Here is a 22,393-nt window from a genome sequence, read left to right on the forward strand (position 1 = left end):
TAAGTCAGCACTATCTAGATAGGAACAGGAAAAGGGGGAACATAAGGGGGAGAGTAGGTTCAGGGAGGGATTAGTCATCAGCAAAGCAAACCTTAAGCTTGGAGAGAGGATAGTGAAGAGAAGGTTAAAGAGAAATATAAAGGAAAAGGTATAAAGAAGAATATTAAAAAGAAAAAGTATAAGAATAGAATGGAAGAGAATAAACAATTAACTATCATAAATTATTGAGAATAGAATGAACTTATCCATAAAATGGGAGTGGTTAGCAGAATGGATTAGAAAATAAAATCCAACAATGTTTTTATAAGAAACACACCTGAAATATAGATTCATATTGGGGCAGCTAGGTGGCGCAGTGGATAGAGCAAGGCCCAGCATTCAGGAGGACCTGAGTTCAAATGTGACCTCAGATACATAACACTTACTAGCTGTGTGACTGGGCAAGTCACTGAACCCCACTGCCTAGCCAAAAAAAAAAAAAAGAAATATAGATTCATAAAAAGTTAAAATAAGGGGTCAGCAAAATCTATTATGCGTCAAATGAACACCAAAAAGGCATAGCAATTATAATTTCAGACAAGGCAATAACAAAAATAGACTCTAAAAGAGATATAAGAAAGAAACTATAGTTTGCTGAAAGATAACAAAGACAATGAATTAACATATATGCATAAAGTAATATAGCTTCTAAATACTTAAAGGACAAATTAATTACAAGGAAAAATAGACCATATAATTATAATAATAGAGAACCTCAATTTACCCCTATCAGCCCTACATTAATTTAACAAAAAACAAAACAGAAGTTAAAGACCTGAGTAGAATTTTAGAAAAATTAGCTATGATTAATTTCTGTTTGGTGATTATTGATTAGAAATAGAAAGTAGAATACATGTTTCTCAGCTGTGAATGGTATTTCACCAGTCTGGGACTCTGTTATTTCATCTGTAAAATGAGGGCATTAGAAGGAACCTCTAAGCTCACCTTCCAGTTCTAGATTTATGATCCAATGCTGTTGCAAAATGTTGGTTAGGGCAACCTTATGTGTAGTGTGTTTATAAAAGAAAGGTCATGCAATGGTCTTTTAGTCAAAACAGTTCACAAAGGCAAATATTATATATATTAAATATACAAGTATTTTTGTGTTCGTTTTTAAAATTGTGTGTGGGGGGTTTTTCGTGGGGAGATGGTCTGGACGTGCCTGAGATTTCAATGGTGTGGGCAGTTTCCAGTGTGAAACACCTTCTACCAATGCATGTTGGCAGTTTGTCTAAAACTTAAAATGAGTTGTTTTGACTTGCCCATAGACATACAACTAATAGTCTCAGAGTCAGAACTTGAAACTATGTCTTTTTGACTTCAAGGCTGTCTTGCTGTCTACCATGAGACACTGTCTTCTGATGGTAAGTATATGAATGTAAGAAGAAAATTTAAATTCTAAATTGTCTTTTCCTGTTTCCTTATTAAAGGCGTCCTTGAGCTCCTGGAAAATGATACTAATTCATGCAATTTTCTTCTTTCCCTGACTCCTTGACAACATGTTAATCTTCCCTCTCAATTAGCCTCTTTGTGAACCTTATGAATGTAGTTTAATCTGTAACCTGACTTAGTTTACCTATAAAGTCTGCTTAACTAGGTATATGTATGAGATTATGACTGTTTAACTTTGTTCAACTTTTATGACATTGAAGAAGGCATGGGATTATGGATCTGTCTTTTCTCTAACTTTTATGGCCTAAGAGGAATGTACAAGATTGCAATAAGTAAACATTATTTATCATTTGGACATAATTTTCCTATTAAGAGGCCTTGTTAGAATCCTAATGATCAGATTTATTGTTTTCTCTGAGGTCTGAATCTATGCTTGCATATAATCCCATCACGGTAAATATATTTCAGCTGCAGTTATTCCTCCAGGAACTCAAAGAGGAGCTATTTCTCCCGTAACACTATATTGACATTCCTGTTTTTCAGGGGCAAAGTTTCTGGTTAGGAGAGAGGACATTTGGTGCCAGTATCCTTATAAGTGCTCTGTAAACCTTAAACGAATGGCGATCTAAATGTATTTTCTACAGCAGTGTCCCTCTCTGAGCTTGTTTCTTCATCTGTAAAATGAGGGATAATTGTGTATACTACCTATATCACAGGGTTATGGTGGAAACAAATTATACAGTGCCATATTAGTGGCTCTGCATGATCTATAGGATGACACAAAACACCCGAGACTGGAAAACTTCCACATTCTAGCCCCAATCTACTTTTCCAGCATTATTTCGTACTCCTATCATATACAATGTTTTAGCCATTTGGATTCCTGGCCATTTTGACACCCCCCCTCCCCCATCTACAACTGCAAAAATCCTTCCTAGGCTAGGGGTTCTTAAGGGTTTGCTTAATTTTTTTTTTTTAATGTCACAGACCTCTTTGGTAGTCCAATGCATACAGATACCTTCTAGAAAGTATTTTTTTAAAAATATAAATTTACTTTTAGTTTTCAACATTCCCTTCCACAAGTTTTTGAGTTCCAAATTTTCACCCCATCTCCCCCCTCCCCCTACCCCAAGATGGCATGCATTCTGAATATCCCTTCCCCTAGTCTGTCCTCTCTTCTATCTCTCTCCCCTTCTCTTATCCCCTTCCCCTTCTATTTTCCTATAGGGCAGGATAGACTTCTGTACCCCATTTCCTGTATTTCTTATTTCCCAGTAGCATGTGAAAACATTTTTTTAAACATGTTTTTAAAACTTTAGGTTTCAAATTTTCTCTCTTCCTCCCTCCCCACCCACCCTCACTGAAAAGGCAAGCAACTCAATATAGGTTATACATGTGCAGTTATGCAAAACATGTCCATAGTAGACATGTTGTGAAAAACTAACTCTATTTCCCTTAATCCTATCCTGCCCTCCCATTTATTCTATTCTTTCTTTTGACCCTGTCCCTCCTCAAAAGTATTTCCTTCTGATTACCCCCTTTCCCAGTCTGCCCTCCTCTCTATCATCCCCCTGCTCTCTTGTCCCCTTCTCCCCCTATTTTCCTGTAGGGTAAGACAGATTTCCATACCCAACTGAATGTGTATGTTATTCCCTCCTTAAGCCAAATCCTGTGAGAATAAGATTCACTCATTCCCTCTCACCTTCCCCCATTTCCCCTCCACTGCAAGAGACTTTTCTTTCTTTTTTTTTTGTGAGATAATTTACCCCATTCTACCCTAGAAAGTATTTAAAAATTGCAAGAAATGTTAAATTTTAGGGGTTACTGAAAATAAGATGCTTTTTTCCCCATCCAAGTTCATGGACCACCTAAAATCCAACCAAGTCCATGGACTCTAGGTTAAGAATTCCTACTTTATCCACTACTCAACACTGCCTCTGAATAGAATATTAAGGTGATGTTAAAATGAAAAAAAAAAAAGGAAATATACAAAGACATATGGAAAGACCTATATGAGGTGGTGCAATTAAAGATGCTTTTTAATCGCCAAAACTGTATATACATTATATAACAACTTTAAGAAAAAAAAGGAAAGAAAATAGGGCCAGGAGTGTCAGAATTTCAAAAAAGTCTGGGACACAAGACATATCTATAGCACCTAATATAGTGCCAGGCACATTTATCAACAAAAGAACAGTGACATGCAAAATATAACTATAATAGCAATATTTTTCCGTAACTAAAGAGAAAATCTGAAAACCAAAGAAATATAGTTGAAAAAAAGAAATGAATTTAAACATAAAACTAGGTGCTACTTTTCCCATTTTATCTTTCAACTAAGAAATAATTCCTCTTTCATCTCTTTGACATATAGACCTGGTTGTGGCATTAGGTTAAAGGGTAGGCACAGTTTAGTGGCTTTTTTGCTTTCTGAATTCCTGGATCAATTCACAGCTTCACCAGTGGTGCATTTGTGTGCCTGTTTCCCTGAAGTTCTTCCAAAAATTTTCAATTTTTTTTTGCCACCTTCTCCAGTGTGATTGATTGATGTAAAGTGGAACTTAAGAGTTACTTTAAAGAATTTTTCTAATTATTAGGTGATTTTGAATAATTTCCCCCTTCATATTATAGCTGTTGGTAACTTGGATATCTTCCTATGAGAAACGTCCATATCCATTGATCATTTATCGTTGAGGATAGGGGCTTTTTTTTTTTAAAAAAGCAAAAACAAGCTTAATAAAAAAAGGCAAACTGTTAGCTAATCTGATTTTAAGGGAGGAAGCCAAATTACTAAAATTAAAAATGAAAATAACAGATAAAAATGAATTTTTGGGGAATTATTGCCCAATTATATATAGCTAAAATAATAGATGAGTACTTATCTCCAAAAACCAAATAAAAATAAAAAAAATTAATTCTACTTGATAGCCAAACAAAAAAAACCAAAAAACAAAGAAAAACACTAAACAAGCTATAAATGACCTTGTATAGGGGACCCCAGATCCAAATGGATTTACAATTCTGTAAGTCAAAAAACAATTCTAACATAACAGATTTTTTACAAAAATAGAAACTTCTATAACTTTACTGAAGTTGTAACTCTTAAGCTTACCAAACTCCTATAAAACATGATTTTTACACACAAAACAGGGGGAAGTAGAGAAAACTATAGATCACTATCTTTAATACCTCACTACAAAAAGACTGAATAGGATATTGATAGTGTACAGCAACATATTAAAAAGACTATAACTATGAATAGGTTGTATTTAATTATACCATGAATGCAGTATTATTTCAACATTAAGTCAGCTATAAACATAATAGATAAGATTAATAAAATTCATCATCAGCAGAATCAGGAAAAGCTTTTAAAAATTTATTTTAAATTTATGGAATAAAACAAGCACTTCCATAATATGGTATAATAAAAAAGATTATTGCACATAAAGCTGCAAATCTATTGTGTACAATTTGCTATTCCTTTTAAATATATAATGAAATTATCATGTAAACTTTTTTCTTCTCTCTCCCTCCCCCTCATCCTAGAGATGACTACCTTTAGATACAAATAGGTATAGATATATAAAATTATTTTATACAGACTTCTATTTATCAGTGCTTTCTCTGGATGCTGATAGTGTGTTTCTTCATATATTCTTTAATTTGTGTAGTTATTATATTCAAAATGACTTATTTGCTCAGTTGTTCTTAAAACATTGATGTTACCATATACAATCTTCTCTGTTCTGCTCATTTCACTCATTATTTCGTACCAAGTCTTTCCGTGTTTTTCTAAGATCATTGAGCTAATTTTTTTTGCTTTAAATTTTATTAATTTATTTTGATTTATCAATAATCACTTCCATATGATTTTGAGTTTAAAATTTTCTCCCCTTTTCTCCCCATGAAGGTGCACAATCTGATATAGGCTATACATTTACATTCCTATTAAACATATTTTCACATTAGTGATGTTGTAAGTAAAAATTAAAACCAATAGGAGGAACCATCAGAAAGAGGAAACAAAACTCAACAGAAGAGAAAAAAATAGCAATTCAACTTCCATAGTTTTCTTTGGATGTGAATAGCATTTTCTATCACAAGGCCTCTGGAGATGTCTTAGATCCTTGTATTGCTGAGAAGGGTTAAGTTTATGAAGATTAGTAATCGCACAACGTGGCTGTTATTGTGTACAACATTATCTTGGCTCTGCTCACTTCATTCAGCATCAGACTATACAAGCTGTTCCAAGTTTTTCTGAAGTCAGCCTGTTCAGCATTTCTTATAGCACAATAGTATTCCATTTTTCATATACCACAACTTGCTCAGCCATTCCCTAATTGATGGGCATCCTCTCAATTTCCAATTCTTTGCCACCACAAAAAGAGCTGCTATGAATATTTTTGTACATGTGGGCCCTTTTCCCATTTGTATGATCTCTTTCGGATATAACCCTGAGCTAATAATTTCTAACAGCAGAGCAGTATTCCATCACAATCATATACTTGTTCAGCCATTCCCCAATTGTTGAACATCCTTGCAATTTCCAGTTCTTTGCCACCACATTCACATTCAAAGTTATATTTGTGAATTTCTTTTTACTATTTGCCTTCTCAGCCTCTTTTTGCCCTATCCCCATTACCTTATCTTCTCCCCTTACACCCCTATTCCTTATTTTACCAACCCCTCTAAGAGCTTTGACAAACTTTTATGTTAAAAGCCCTAAAAAGCAAAGGAATAAATGGGCTTTTCCTTAATATGTAGACACTATTACATCTAAAATCAGTAAGTAGCATTATCTGTAATGGAGAAACAGTAGAAGCTTTTCTAAAAAGATCGCTTGCTTTAAGAGTAAAACAAGGATGTCCACAGTCACTATTAAATTATTTGATAACAGTTTTAGAAATGGTAGCTATTGTAAAAAGCGTTAAGAACAAGATCCCTGCTGTTAAGAGATGATGGTTTAGAGAACTCAACAGATTTAATTAAAAATTAATTGACATGACTTCAGTAAGGTAGCAAGATGTAAAATACACACAAATCATCAACCTTTCTGTATATTGCCAACAAAACCCAGCAAAATAACAATAATAATAAAAAAAGAATATTCCATTCAAAATGGAGTGGACTAAGGAGTCCATCTACTAAGTCACTCTCAGGATTTATAGATCATAAACTATAAAACACTCTAGAAATAAAAGACAGAGAAATAAATTGGGTCTTGCTGATAAAAATCATGCCCAAATTATAGATTTAGTGCCATATCAAACTAAAAAGAGGTTATTTTATTTCTAATTAAATTTTATTTTTCAGTTCACAAAAACCAGCTCTTCCCCTCACCGCCCTGACAAACTGGAAAAAGAAAAAAATATCTTATTTTGTACCTCTGCCAGGATGTGGGTAGCAGGACTCAACAGTGGTCCTCTGGAATCATGGTTGGTCATGCCATTGATCAGTTGCTTGTTTTTACAATGCTGTCATATAAATTGTTCTGCTCAATTCACTCTTCATTAGTTCATACAAACCTTCCCAGATCTCAAACTATCCTTTTCATTGTTTCTTATGGTACAGTACTATTCCTTTATGTTACTATACTGTAACTTCTTCAGCCACCATTCTCTAATGGGTAATCCCTAGTTTCTAGGTATTACAACTATTTTTGCACATATGGATCCTTTCCCTCTTTATCTGAACTCTTTGTAGGCTTAGCTTGCAGTTGGTATTGTTGGTTCAAATTGTAAGAACAGTTTAGTGACTTTTGGGTATAGTTTCACATTTCTTTCCAGGATGGCTGGATTGATTCTCAACTCTACCAATGCATTTCTGTGCCTTTTTTCCTCCTACATATCTTCAACATATATAATTTTCCTTTTTTTTTTTAACTTTTCCAATCTATTGGGTATAAAAAGAAGCCTCACAGTGCCTTAATTGGTATTTGTCAAGTTATTGGTGACTTGGAGCATTTTTCCTAAGTTTATTGATAGCCTGGATTTTTTTCAAACTGCCTGTTATCTTTTGACTATTTATTAATTGGGGAATGGGTCATGAACTTATACATCTGAATCACTACTTCATAATGAGACCAAAGGGTTACTTTACAGAACTAGATAAATTAAGAAAATTCACCTGGTGGGGGGAGATCAATAATACTAAGAGAAATAATGGGGAGGAAAGTAGGAAATTAAGGCTACCTAGCAGTATTAGATCTCAAACCATGCCATTAAGTTTAGTAAGCATCAAACTATATGGTAATAGTAAAAAAACAAAAACAAAACCCAGAAACGTTGATCAATGGAACAGATTAGTTAAACATGATCCAGAATCAAGTGAACATAGTAGCACTGTGTTGAATAAACTCAAGACAGCAGCTACTGGGGAGTAAGAACTTTATTTTACAAAAACTGCTGGGAAAATTGGAAAGCCCCTTGGCACTAATTAGGTTTAAACCAACATATTGCACCATATTCTACTATAAGTGATCTAAATAAATGACATAAGCAGCACGAACACATTAGAAGAGGAAATTTTTTTATATCCATGACTATGGGGAAATATTTAACAAGGGATAAAGCTGACAATAGGAGATAAAATGGACAATTTAAAGTACACAAAACTGAAAAGCAGAACCAATATCAATGCGTTTAGTATTACAAAGTTAACTGGGTAAAAATCTTTGTAGCATATTTCTTTGATAAAGTCTGAAATATAAGATATGTAAGAAATTGATAGAAATCTGTATAAGCAAGAGGGTTAAATAGGTAAAGGATATGAACAGGGAAGCTGTCAGCAACCTTATGAAAAGTTCTCTTAATCATCAATAGTAATTAGGTCCTTGAGTGAGGAGATTGTTTCATTCTTTGCCTCTTCAGTGCCTATTTTCCTGGCACACTGTAGGTTCTTCATAAATGCTTGTTAAGGGAAATGTAAATTCAAACAATACTTAAGTTCTCATTCAGATTGATAAAGATGAAAAAAGAGGAAAAGTGCAATTGTTTGGGAGGACAGACACACTAATGTACCACCACTGGTGGGATTGTGAATTGGTCTAACCATTCTGGAAATAAAAATGGAACTATACTTCAAAAACTGATATAAAAGTGGTCAAAGACAGAGATAAAGGAGTCATTTGTACAAAAAACATTTATAGTAAGCCCTTTCATTTTTTTTTTTGGTAGTAAAGAACTGGAAACAAGGGGAATGGCTAAATGAATTATGGGATATGAAAGTAATGGCATTAGTTGCCTTTCATAAAGAAATGATAATGACAGTCTTGGGGAGACCAAGGATAATTTATATAAATCCATGAAGAGAGCTATAACAAATGTACACAATGACCATAATTACATAACTCTTAAAGACTTTAGAATTCTGATCAATGCAGTGACTAATCAGGACTCCATGAGAAGTAGATACATCTTGGGTATAAAATGAGACACAGATTTTTAGTCATGGTCAATGTTTTGATTGCCTATACTTATTTACTATGAGGAAGAGAGGGGAGGGAGAGTGTGAATTGGTGGGTAGAGACGGCGATGCCAAAAAAAAAACTGTCAATGAAACATTTTAAAACATGGAAAAGCACAAGTTTAAAAGGGAGATACAAGGCAGTTTTGTTAGTATCATGTTAAATTTAACATATATTAAGAAACCAGCTGAAGCTGTCTCATTTATGATCCTTTTTTGTTCTTTGTATACTGAAATGTTCATGTTTATTGATGTGTAAGCTCACAAATCTTATTTTTGCCACACCTCATGTAAAATGTCTCCTGACAAGGCCACCATTCTGGTGCAGGCCCTCATCACCTCACACCTTGATTACTTAACAGCAAGATCAAATCCAAAATATTTTTGAAGTCTTCATAACCTACTTCCCCAACACCTACTCTTCAGTCTAGTGACACTTGGGCCTCTTGTTTGATACTAGCTGCTCCCAACATTTTCTCTGGTTGTCCCCCATGCCTAGAATGCTCTTCTTTACTTTTGCCTACTAATAATTCCCTGGTGTCCTTTATTTTTTTTTCCTAATGGGGGAGACAACATGCAAACAAATATACATGAAGTGAGCTATATACAGGAAAAACAGGAAATAATTAAAAGGAGGCACTGGAATTAAGAGGGGTAGGGAAGGCTTCCTATAGAAGGTGGGATTTAGTTAAGACTTAAAGGAAGTCCTGGTTTCCTTTGAGTTCAAAGTAAAATCCCATCTTATACAGAAAGTTTTTCTGTATCCTCTTAATTCTAGTATCCTCCCTTTGAATATAACTTGCCTTGTCTAGCTGTCTGCATGTTGTCTCTATCAGGCTGTGAACATACTGAGGATAAGGACTATTTGGGTTCTTTTTTTTTGTATTCCTGGTGTTTAGCACACTGCTTATCACAAGTGTAGGGACTTAATAAATGTTTAATTGAAAATGAAAAGGTAACATTTTAAAAAGAGAACTGGATATCTAATAAAGAGATATGGAATCCAAATCTAAGCCATGCAGCACCTGTGTGACCTTAATCAAAATACCAATACTTTTGGGCCCTGAGTTTAAAAATGAATGGGCTGGATGAAATGATCCCTAGAACCTTCCAGCTCTACCAGTCTATTAATTAATTGAGCATTGTGACAAAACCAAACAGAAGGCTCCTTAACTTCCTGTTGCCAAATACACAGTACACTTTTTGTACTTTGACAATACAAGTGAAAAATAAGTATTTAAGTTTGTTTCTATTTTTAGAAACTAGAAAAAAGATGATCTTCATCACATAAAATCAGTTACATTAGAATATATCCTTCTTGTGAAAACAAACTGACATTAGAGCTGTTAAATTCAAATTCCCATAAAATCCCCTCACCAATAAAAAAGACAAGACCAATTTTAGAATTTTATTGAAACTCAGTTTTGGAATTTTGACAACTCAGTATAATAACTTCATTAAAATTTTTCTTTTCTAGCAGTATTTCCACCTGCTTTACATGATATCTAAGCATAATTTTAAAAAAATTAAAATGTTACTATTTCCTACTTTTTTCCATGATATTTCAGTTAGAAAGATGCTAATGTTCCACAATATTTTTCCAGGCTGTCTTTGAACATTGTCACAACTGTTAAAAATTGGCTGAAATACTGAATTTTAAGATACAACTTTATGGCCCTTGTCCCTTGTAAGATAGAAAAAAAGTTTTTTATTGCACAGCTGCAAAGTTTTAAAATGTTAACTGCCTAGAAATTTGTTAAAATTTGAGATAACGGAATATGAATGAACATAAATATGAAATCCTCATACAAAATATTTAAACACTTCCTATCAGAGAATGTCCAAGACAGTTAAAATCATCTAAACTGCAGTTAATGAGTCAAAAAAAATTGTGGCACTTTAGAAGATAAGATATTTATTCTATTGCATATTCTGAGCACTTAAACAGCCTAATCAACAGCAGGTTACTGGACAGAATAAAAAAGTAATTTTCCCTAAGGTGTTAATCTTTTGGGATCACGGGGGAACATAGATGTTTGACGAACATTGTGTAATCCCAGGTACAGCATGGTAACTCGCTCCAACCCTGTAAAAATAAGATATTTCATCAATCTTTTTTTCTTCCAAAATCTTTTCAGGCTCTGACTCACTTCAAATGATTAATACTAATGTATTTGTTCAACTGAAATAGATATCACAGTTGCTTCTCACTAAGAATAACAAAACAATTATTTTGAGCTATTGGCACATGCTAGTTGACAATTCAGAACTGTAGATTATGCTAAGGAGCTGATCAGATGATTTAAAAAATCTTCTCCAGCAGGTATTCTGTAATAAGCTTACCACTACTGCCCAAAGATAAATTACCCCAACCAATGTGACCATTAAAAAATAAAAAATGCCAGGGATACATGAATGAATTCTATTTTGGTGTACAGAATTTTGTAAAATTTCAAGTTATACCTGAAACCAATTTGTTAGAGTACAAAATTCAATAAAAATTGTGTCACTAACACCTTATGAAGTTCTTTTTATAATATTCAACTGCAAGATGGTCTCTCATTAGAAGAATACTTTTTCAAAGTAAGATCTGTCTTTTTCCAATATAGCCAAATCAAATATCATTCCCTTCACAAAACATTCTTCAATCTCTTGCCTCTTCCCAATGACGTTCTCTTTCTTGGGTTTCAAATGCACAACACTCCCTTTATGAATTTATTTCATTTTATAATAACACAGTTATTGTATATGTCACATTCTAACTACATTGTAAGATCCATGGATTGAATTCAACATTTATTGATAAAGGACTTAACATCTAAATTTTGTATTTCTTCTAGAAACTAGCAGTGTTGTATGTATTAAAGAAGCTTAATAAATATTTAATGAAATGAGTGTATGAAGTATGACTACAAAATAACATTTATTTTTCTGTGCAACTTAGGAAAGTAGTTTCATTTCTTTCTATCTATTGGGAATATTTGTTAGGATTAATGACCAAATAGCAAAGCTGGCTGAAAAAATTAGCAAATGGCTTAATTATTCTCTTTTTATGACAATCTAACTAAAAGACGATTGATTATATGTCATAAGTGAACCTTATAAATAAAATGAACTTACATGTAAAAAGTATGCTTCAATTTTCCTAATCTTACATTTTATAGAAGAGTAGCAAAGGGACCTCAGCTCTCATTCCAATCTAACTGAACAATATCCCTGACAACTATACATGGTTATTTGCTCTCACCTTGAAAATTTCCACTTAAGTTTTCAACCCACTATTACATCCCAAGGAGCCCAGTCCATTGTTGGATAGCTCTCTCTCTCTTTTTAATTCCTTGGGTCTAGCCCCAAATCTGTTCTTGTAATCGCCAACCAATGCTCCAATGTTTAAGTTTAAAGCCTTCCAACTAGTAAAAGACAGTTTTCCTATCCCTTCTGAATCTTTTCTTTCAATCTCCAATTCTTTCAATTGATCACTATATGCCCTATCTGGTCCGTGGCACTTCTCTATCTTGGTTATCTGACCCTGGAGATGTTCTAGGTTTGCCGATGTCCTTGCTAAAAGCACACAACTGAGCACAATAAGGGCTATCACTTCAGAAGACTTGTACTTTCTTAATGGAGAGGTTTCTTTCTTTTTTTTGGTGGCCATGCCACAGTTGATTCATTTGAAGCCTGTAAGTTGACCAAAATTGTCAGATGTTGTACACACGAACAAGTCTGTTTGATACAAACATTTCTGCAGTTGATTTTTTGTGTCTATGATGTAGGACTTTGAATTTATTTTTATTAAATTTCATCTTATTAGATAAAGGTCTCTCCCAGCTCTAAATCCATGATACTATGATATTTAAAATTAGTTTATCCTTTCCTACACAAAATAGACAAGATAGAGACAACTATGAACAAGTAATCAGCATGGGGATAAACTGCAAACCTAAAAAGCATTTTCCCCAACTTTCTTCCAAACGTTAATGGGGGAAAAAGCAAACCTTACTTTAAACAATTCTTAGCTAAAACAAAATCAGAAAACCCAATTATAGCTACAGCCTAATAAATTACATTAAAGATTTTAAAACTTGTGAGGATAGTAAAGCAAAAAAAGTTCTGAAAACTGTCATTTATTTCAATGAAATTCTTAATTTCAACTAAACCCTACTTATCAATATCATAGAGTTCACTTTTTTTTGGAAAAAAAAAAGGCAAAAGGAGGGTTGAATTAGGAATCCTCAAGGACTGGGAAAGAAAACTGGATATTTAATTTGTTAAGTACATCCAGTATTTTGAAATTCATTATGAATAAAATAAAATCACTGCCTGCCACCCCTCATGTTAGAGCATTGAAAACATAAAAATTTCAGAACACAGTCCAAAAAGCTATGGTACATGAATTTTGTCTTGTCAATCTTTTGTTTAATTCTACTCACTTTAAAGAGATCTTCCAATTCAATTTGGGGGATTTATAAATATTTAAAATTGGGCATTATCTGATATTTCTTATATAAGCCTTATCAAAACACCTTTTGAAATCCAGTTATAATGAAATTTAGTTAGGACTGATCATTTTCTCAAATAAAATTCCAACTGTAACCAGATATGACACAGTAATAATAAGAAAACATTACCAATGCCACCACCCGCATGAGGAGGGGCTCCAAAACGGAAGGAATCGATGTAAGCCTTTATTTTCTCCAGGTCTATGAAAGGGGAAAAAAAATGCATGATTTTGAACTCATTCAATTGAAAGATGATTTCATATATAATTATTAACAACCCATTATAGAAATGTGTAAATCTATTTATTTAAAATGAACTCTGCTTTCCTTCTTCCCCAGATACATTTAAGGGAGTTACCAATTCCATGATGTAAAGCCCTCTCTGTTAGCAGCTGAGGATCGTGAATTCTCTGTGCTCCAGACAGGATCTCTTCCCCTCTCATGAACATGTCATAAGAGTTTGACTGTTTCTAGAAAAAGCAAAAGTGACTTTACTCCACTGTGAATCATTTATCTATTATACTATTATAATATGGATTTTTTAAAATTAGTATTTATGGCTGTAGAGAAGGTGCCAGCCTGTACTGGATGACTGAGTCTCCTCACCCGGGAGTTCCCTACACCAATCACATCCTAAATGGAATACCTGTCCCTATTCACGATCAAGTGACCTATTAACACAAACAGTCTGGACCTGTGCTTTAAATAGTGAAAGTAGCTCCTGACAAGGAAACTTTATCAGCCCAGAATGGGATCTTGGACAGTTGTCTGAGGCACTGAGAATCAAATGATTTGCCCATCATCACAAAACCCAAGTGCCAGAGATGGAACATCAATTCAGGTCTTATTTGTGCCAAGGAAGGATCTCTATCCACTATACTGTGGTTAAATTTTAAAAATAAATAAATAAAAAGAAGCCCTACATCTTTACTTAAATACAGGGATAAAAAAATTGTGATTGGTGAATACTACAGTTCCAAAGTAAGGAACTCTATTTCTATAACAATACATATACATACAAACACAACATGATACAAACGGTTCCAAAAAAAGTATACTAATACTTTTTCAAAAATTAAATTACATTGCTGAAGTGAATGAACCTTAATCACATTACTGTCAACATTGCTCCCCATCCCCTCAACCATTCACTAAGCATGACACTATAGCAGATTTCAGAGAGTAGTTAAATATGTGATACTTACCTTATTTTATCATTAGACATTTTCCTCCTTGTTTGATTATACTACCCTATCTCAATAGAATACTTTTAGGCTATTACACTTGGGCGAATTACCAATCTGATTCAAATATGTTTTTTAAAACAAATTATCAAATACAAGCAAAATAATTTTGGTTTTTGATATGTCAGTTTATTCATTATCAGATTAGTAATGGAATTATTTATAGACTTCTAAAATAATAATTTGTGTAATAAATTCATAACATAGTAATAGTTATTTTTATATTTATGTGACCATTTTCTCTCAAAAGATTATACATAAAACATAGCCTATCATGTTAATGATATCAGTATCAGGTTGCATGACAGGAAACTGAAGGAATGACATCCAGATTTCAAGCACTATTAGACCTACTATTACAGGCAGACATAATAGCAACAATATATGTAACTGCTTCCATTCAAATGAAATAAAGTAACGAAACAAATTTTCCCAAAATGAACACAAACTCTACCACCACCCCAACACTAATTAAAACTAAAGTACTTACAGAATTTCTTGGGTCAGGCATAGTATAGAAAGGTCGTACAGCCAAAGGATATTTGTCAAGAATATAAAAATCAGTATCATACTTTAAAGAGAAGAAATATTTTTGATAGTGTTAATAAGAAATATGCTTAATGGCAATAAAATGAATCGAGACCACAATTTTCCTTTTAGAATAAAAGAAAATTCAATAAAATATAGTTTGTTCACTGTAGCACTTCCATTTAAATGGACAGTGAAACAATTTTATATTTTTTACTTAAACTGAAAATGCAATGAAAGTTTGCATTTCTGATTATTTCCCTGTGACTGCATTATAAATTTTTTTTTATGTAGCAGAAATAAAATCACTCAACTTTGTTTACTTTTTTATTTCCAGACATGTCTTGCTTCTAAGTATGTTTTGTACTTGCTAACACAGCCAGCAGGAGGAGCTCATGGACTGCTTTTAATTTTCTTAGATTCTACTTCCCCAAGTTTGTTTTTACATTAGGACAAAATTAAAACTATAACTTATAGCTTTAAATTTCCTTTCTCAAAAAAAATCAAAGAATTAGGTAGAAGACTATAAATGAATTATTATTTCATAGAGTGCTCTTCCCTCTCAAAGACACACAAAAAGAGTCTCAAGGCTGCTAAAGAAGAAATATTATTTCAAAAGAATCCCAAAGTATTTTAAGATCCTTTTTATATGCCTAAAGTTCTTTAGCTCCTTAATTATTTAAAGTAATATTAAAGGAGCTAATATTTGGCCGGGGGGGGTCTCATCTTTGGAAAATCATTTAGTATACCTTTGAATACACTAGTCAACTGCTTAACTCTAAAAGCTAATATTAGCAGATTCTGCTAAACAACATAAATTTTCTTAGAAACTTATTCTATTATTCTTATCTTGCTATTAGATATATCTGGAGGAATGCTGTACTAATGATTTGTTTACCCTGGACTATCTTCTTAGCACTGGAATACAGAAACATTTCAGTCTTTTGGAAATTCCAAGAAGGAAATAATAATAAATATTACCTTTTCTTTTACCAAACGACCCAAGAGCTTCTCATTTGGTGTACTGTAACAGAAATTTGAAATGAGTTATTCAAGGTTGAAACATTAAAGGAAAGACCCTTTTAATTTTCACTGAGTAATTTAAAAAATTACTATGTTGGAACTTCTATACCTAGCTTCAAATTTAGAGCAGAAAGGAACTTCAGACATTATCTAGTCCAACTCCCTCATTTTACAGGCAACAAGCATTTTCTGGTTTTATTTTTAAAATTTATTTTTAAATTCTGAGTTCCAAATTCTCTCCCTCCCTCCAAATCCTCCCTCTCCCATCCACTGAGAAGGTGAACAGTAATACCCATTATAAGTGTGAAACTATGCAAACATATTTCCATATTAGAAAAAAAGTCAAGAAAAGTAAAGTGAGAAAATTATACTTCAATTTGTACTCAGAGTTCATTAGTTCTCTGGAGGTGGCCAGCAATTTTCATCATTAGTCCCTCTGAACTGTCTTGGATCACTGTATTGCTCAGAGCAGTCTTTTCACAGTTGATCAAAATTACAATATTGCTGTTATTGTGTGCAATGTCCTGGTTCTGCCCACTTCAACTTGTATCAGTTCATTCAAGTCTTCCCAGAATTTACCAACCTCCCTCATCATTTCTTATAACACAATCATCTTCCATCGCAATCATAGGCTACAACTTGTTGGTTACTCTCTAACTGATGAACATTCCTTCAATTTACAATTCTTCGCCACCACAAAAAGCTGCTATTAATATTTTTGTACATGTTAAGTCCTTTTCCCTTTTCTTCGATCTCTCTGGGATACAGATCTAGTAGTGGTATTGCTGGATCAAAAGGTATACAGTTTTATAGCCCTTTAGGCATAGTTCCAAATTGTTCTTCAGAATAGTCAGACCAATTAACAACTCTACCAAATAATGCATACATGTACCTCATTTTCCACATCCCTTCCAGCATCTGTCAATTGATAGGTGGGTGTGAGGTGGTTCCTGAGAGTTGTTTTAATTTGTATTTTTCTAATCAGTAGTGATTTATAGCATTTTTTCATATGACTATAACTAGGTTGGATTTCTTCTGAAAACTGCCTGTTCACATCCCTTGACCATTTATCAACTGGGGAATGACTCTTATTTTCCTAAATTTGACTTAGTTCTCTATATATTTGAGAATGACCCCTTCATCAGAAATTCTGAAGATGTCAAGAGAAATAATTCCAGTGCTGGAGGGGAGGAGGTACTAGAGACAGATGTAGATACACACAGAATGCATTGATTAACACAGTCTTAAAATATACTTATAGAAGATGAAAGCAAAGGCAGTTAAGGATGATTTGAAAAACAGGGTGGCATGGTTCTATAAGAATAATGTGAGCAAGACTAACGTTCAAAATGAACCAATATTAGCAATGGATGCAAAGGACAACCAAAAAGAGTTTTACAGGATCAAAGAAAGATGAACGTCACAGAGCTCAAAGTGATTAGGATGATGATAATGAGTGATGAAGGAGAGGTATCAATTCTTGTTTTGCCTTTTTTTTGCTGCTAAGAATGACCCTTAGATTGGAAAATTCAGAATAAAAATGTAGTCAATAGGTAGCTGATACTGTAGTGATAAAGAGAGCAAAAAAACGTTAAGAAGAGTCAGAAGACTGACTTTGTTTTGAGTGTTGTTTCTCACATTACTGGCTGTGAGACTGTCATTTGTGAAACTGGGATAATAAGATTGTATTATCTACCTCACAGGGCTGTTATAAGTTCTATGCAAGCTCCAATTTTTTCATACACAGCAAAGCATACAGACCTTAGTTTAAAAATTGCTGATTTAGGACAAAAGTAACATATTAGTCGATAAATTCATACTACAGGAAGTTTTCACAAAGTCCTTGCAAACTTTTAAACTTTAATAACTTGGTAAGATAAAATGTTTACTGTAAACTGTGTTCTATGGCTAGTCAATGAAAACTCATGAAAAAGAATTTTGTCAAAATCAGCTGTTAAAAGTTTATAGTTTTTAAAACTTCGAAAGTATTAACGAAGACCCTTCTCAGTTTCCAAAGCACAAACCTCAAATCTTCTTCATCTCCCATTTCCACTCCAGCTTCCCTGAGCACAGCCAAAGCCTCACGATATTCTAGTCTCAAGGTTGGTTCCAAAAATTTGAAAGGCTCACATGGGAACTGTTTGTTTACTGTCTGAATCTCAGTTTGAAACCTATGAAGAGAAAAAATACTTTGGGGGTTATTAAAAAAAAAAAAAGGCTTATATGACATTAATTTTCTCCCCACAAGATGTCACTGTTGCAATACACAAAATCACATTCTGAATCAGAGTACAGACCAAGAATGTTATGGACAAAAAGTTATCTAAGTTAATATAAAACTTAATATAATACTTTATGTTAAATATTTAATGGAATTTCTCACACTTAATCATTTGCTGTCACCACAGCAACAACTTTACAATTAAGACTGCTTTACAACCAACGCTGGTTCTTTTCAGAGGAAAAGTGTGTAGGCTTCCAGCTGCCACCAGACTAGATCAGGGAGCATCCTACCTAGTAAAACTGGTATATCAATGCTAAAACAACAATTTAAAAAATTTGACAGTTCTACTCTGTCAATACATGTTACCAGGTGGAAAAAAATATTAACATGAATTTTTCTAATTCATGTATTATGAAGCATAATTTTTTCTTGAGAAGTATAAAACCTCATTTTTCATTATAAGTATCTACAAAAGGTATATAATTTGACAACATTATATAATCTCTTAATAGACCATTGGAACTTTCACAGAAACACAGATACTTAGCCAATAGTTAGTCTCAATAATTAAATACTTCATACTGAAATCAAGGTATGAATGTTATATCAAAAGTATGTGAATCAACTATTGTCCATCAAAAATAAAGTCAGTCAATTGACTAATCTAGGTTACCTGATTTTCTAAATTATAATGCTGATACTGAAATTTAAAATTATTGTATGGCTTATCTAAATCAGGCTTTCATTTTAAATGTCCATTACAGGTCAATGAATGGTAAGTGTACCTACCAAAGGTAAGTCAAATATTACAAGTTTATTATAAGATGAATATGTATCCTTTTTTGGGGGGTAAACTAAAGGAGGGCAATGATAATAGTAGCTAGTTATTTTCTATTTGTAAATAGTTCTTTAATTGCTGACTGATTCAAGCCTGGTTTATTAAAAAAAATGATGATGGGTTTAGAAGATATCAAAGCAAATTGCCTTCATACAAAAAAAAATCACAACAGCTTAAATGGTTGAGGTACCAAATTCTACAATTTTAGAATACAAATTTTTGACTTCCAAAAGAAAACTAAATTTTTTAAAAGGCTGTTCAATAAAAGTAGATCTCTTAATTATAGCTGGAAAAGGGTACATTATGAGTTGTACTGAATTCCAAACCAAAGACTTAAAACAGAACATGCAAGTATTTGGCGGTGTGGAGGTAGGGGTGCGTTGGGGGTGGGGAGACAGGGGTGGGATATGAGATCATTCTACAATAAGGCAATGCAGAAGATTACTGGAAAATATCTGTGCCTATGCTAAGGAAATAGCTATCCTAGATCAATAATTCATTTCTGAGCCTTTTGAAATTACTTGCTTGGGCTCTCCTGAGAACAGCCATAGAACTCATTAACACTTCTGCTGCCCCCTCCCTTTCTTACAAGTTCCCTGTGCTTAGATATGAGAGAAAAGAAGGGGAAAAGAATTAATTCAGAGATGAAGGACTTTGCAGTGAGATCCCTATCCAGAATCCATATTGGATGCAGGTAGCCCCTTGGTGTGTGTAAATGAGTTGGGATGTACCTTCTTTCTCTTGGAGTACCAGCACCCGGGTTATCTGGCATAGCCTTCTCTACAATGTGAGCTAAAGAGGAAGCCACTACTTACCCTGGGGAGACCAGCTACATGGGGAGAAAGCTATGTCATAGCTTTGTCTATGGTTAATGAGAATGTGTTTGTAAGAGTCATTCAGAGTTTTATACAAGAAAGATTTGGGGGCAAAAGTGGGGCCTATATTCTGATTAATATGGTATTTAGTATGGCCCTCTTCACTCATTAAATCTAACTACTTAACTACCAAATATTCATTTACACTGTTTGATAGCTTAAATATCTCTTATGCAAGGGCCCTTCCTTTTCTGAGACACTTATAATGAGTAATTAAGGAGGTATAGAGAAATATAAAATACTTCTTACCGTTCCTGAAGTCCTTTAAATATTTGTACCAATGTGTCAGCAATTTCATCTACTACTTCATGGTAATGGTAATTAAAAGCCATTTCAATGTCCAAACCAACAAATTCTGTCAGATGCCTATGTGTATTAGAGTCTTCCGCTCTGAATACTGTAACATTAAGTAAGTATTATACTATAAACGGTGCTCCAAAATTTGAGGAAATTATCACACTCTAAAAAATCTATTTTGTCCCACTTGTGCCACTCAAACGAGGCTGTTTTCACAGAATTATAGAGTTGAAAGAGGTTATGACATGTATCTGCTTTGACTTCCCTTTGGATTATAAGCTAATTACAAACTTCTATAAGAAAACTATTCAAATAAAAGTTGGTTTATCTAGCCTTCCACAAGCAGAAATCTATGATCAATGAGCATTAGTACAAAGATAAATGATGTTCATGATGACTCAAAGACAAAGCAAGACCTTGAAGTGTCTTCTAAAGTGTGAAAAATATATTAAAGTTTGTTTGCTATGGTTTTAAATATATTCAACATTTTAATTTTGTGCAAATTAATTAATTCAAACACAGACCATAACACATGATAAACTACAACCATGATGACTAACAGTAAATATACTCTCTCTCTGAAGGGGTTTAATTGCTTCCACCAAAGCTTTTTACCTATCTAGGGGCTTAGCCTTAGGATTTTACCTAATAGCAAAAGTAGGGCTTCTAGAACATCTGACCATATCTACTCAGAGAGGGTGAGGCAACTGGAGACCTGGTCCTTCTATCTTCCCAACACCTAAACAGAAAACCCTATTCCACCAACTAGATTGGTATCTTTTCTCTCTACATCTACATTCCAAGCTTAATTTTGTCTCCAATTACCACCTATTATTTGTAGTTTTGCTTTCTAAGGCCAAAGCCTTTTCTCATGTCATATGCTTGAATGCTCTTCCTATCTCTTTCTCTATCTCCTACCCAATCTTCAAACCTAGCCCTCTACTTCCCAAATAACTCTTGCTTATATTTTCTAACTCTCTTAACTTAAGCACTTCCCTGTACTTTACAACTTAGAACTACTATTTAGGGAAGCAGTTCTTAAAGTGTAGTCTGAGGAACCTTTCAGGAAATCTTTGAGGTCAAAAGTATTTATATAAGAATACTAAGATGTTTTAATTTCTAATATGGTAAATATCAATATATATAACCCACATAAAGAAAAGTCCTTTGACAGCCTCAATAATTTTTAAGAGTATAAAGGAGTCCTGCGACCAAAAAAAAAAAATCCAAGAACTGCTGATTTAAGATTACTGATGGCATTACATCCTTTCTCATTAACTCGAATTTAAGTTCCTTAGTGATCACAGATCAACATCTTACTTCTTTTATATTTTACTGTAATTAGCAAAATGTAGGTATGTATGGGCTGTGCATTTAATATTTACTGACAGGTTCATTCAGAATATAAATTTAAATAATCTCTAATAATCCTGTGATTTATATATTACCCAAATAACTTTTTTGGGGGGGATTGTGGGAAACTTTAACTAATACACAACTCTGCCCCCCATAATTAGACAGATTTTTAGGAAAGTAAATATTTTCAAGCAATTAAAATTATAATCAGTCTTTAATAATTTCACAGCTGGGACCTGAAGGACAATATAAGTCCAACCTATACTTACAATGTACCTGACAAATAGCCATCTAGTCTTTGCCTTAAGACATCTAGTGAGGGGGAATCTTACACTTACTGAGGTGCCCACTTCACTTATAGATTAGCTCTAATTATTAGTAAGCTATCTCTTAGAATAAGCCTAAATCTATCCCTTTGCAATTACCACCTATTATTTGTAGTTTTGCTTTCTAGGGCCAAAGCACAACAAATTTTATCATTTCATGTGAGAATCCTCTAAATACTTAGAGATAGCAATTATGTTCCCCTCATATTGTCTCTTCTTTAGCTCAAACATCCCAGGTGTTTTCAACTGACCCTCATCAGGCACAATCTTGAGGCCTTGGACAGT

The 22,393-nt window shown here is 33.5% G+C and overlaps 1 protein-coding gene across 1 annotated transcript in view; it reads right to left on the bottom strand.

Moving 5' to 3' along the window:
• Nucleotides 1-10,292: 10,292 nt before the first annotated feature.
• Nucleotides 10,293-22,393, bottom strand: part of DARS1 (aspartyl-tRNA synthetase 1) — an 82,417-nt gene continuing 70,316 nt past the window's right edge. Inside the window, 7 exon segments of the mRNA XM_021009452.2 lie at nt 10,293-10,984; nt 13,527-13,598; nt 13,756-13,867; nt 15,132-15,212; nt 16,151-16,193; nt 18,217-18,363; nt 20,379-20,526. Coding sequence (XP_020865111.1) covers nt 10,893-10,984; nt 13,527-13,598; nt 13,756-13,867; nt 15,132-15,212; nt 16,151-16,193; nt 18,217-18,363; nt 20,379-20,526 — 695 coding nt within the window. The 3' untranslated portion in view covers nt 10,293-10,892.

This window comes from Phascolarctos cinereus, unplaced genomic scaffold, assembly GCF_003287225.1.
Source record: "Phascolarctos cinereus isolate Bilbo 61053 unplaced genomic scaffold, phaCin_HiC Scaffold_726;HRSCAF=1367, whole genome shotgun sequence".
Taxonomy (NCBI): Eukaryota; Metazoa; Chordata; class Mammalia; order Diprotodontia; family Phascolarctidae; genus Phascolarctos; species Phascolarctos cinereus.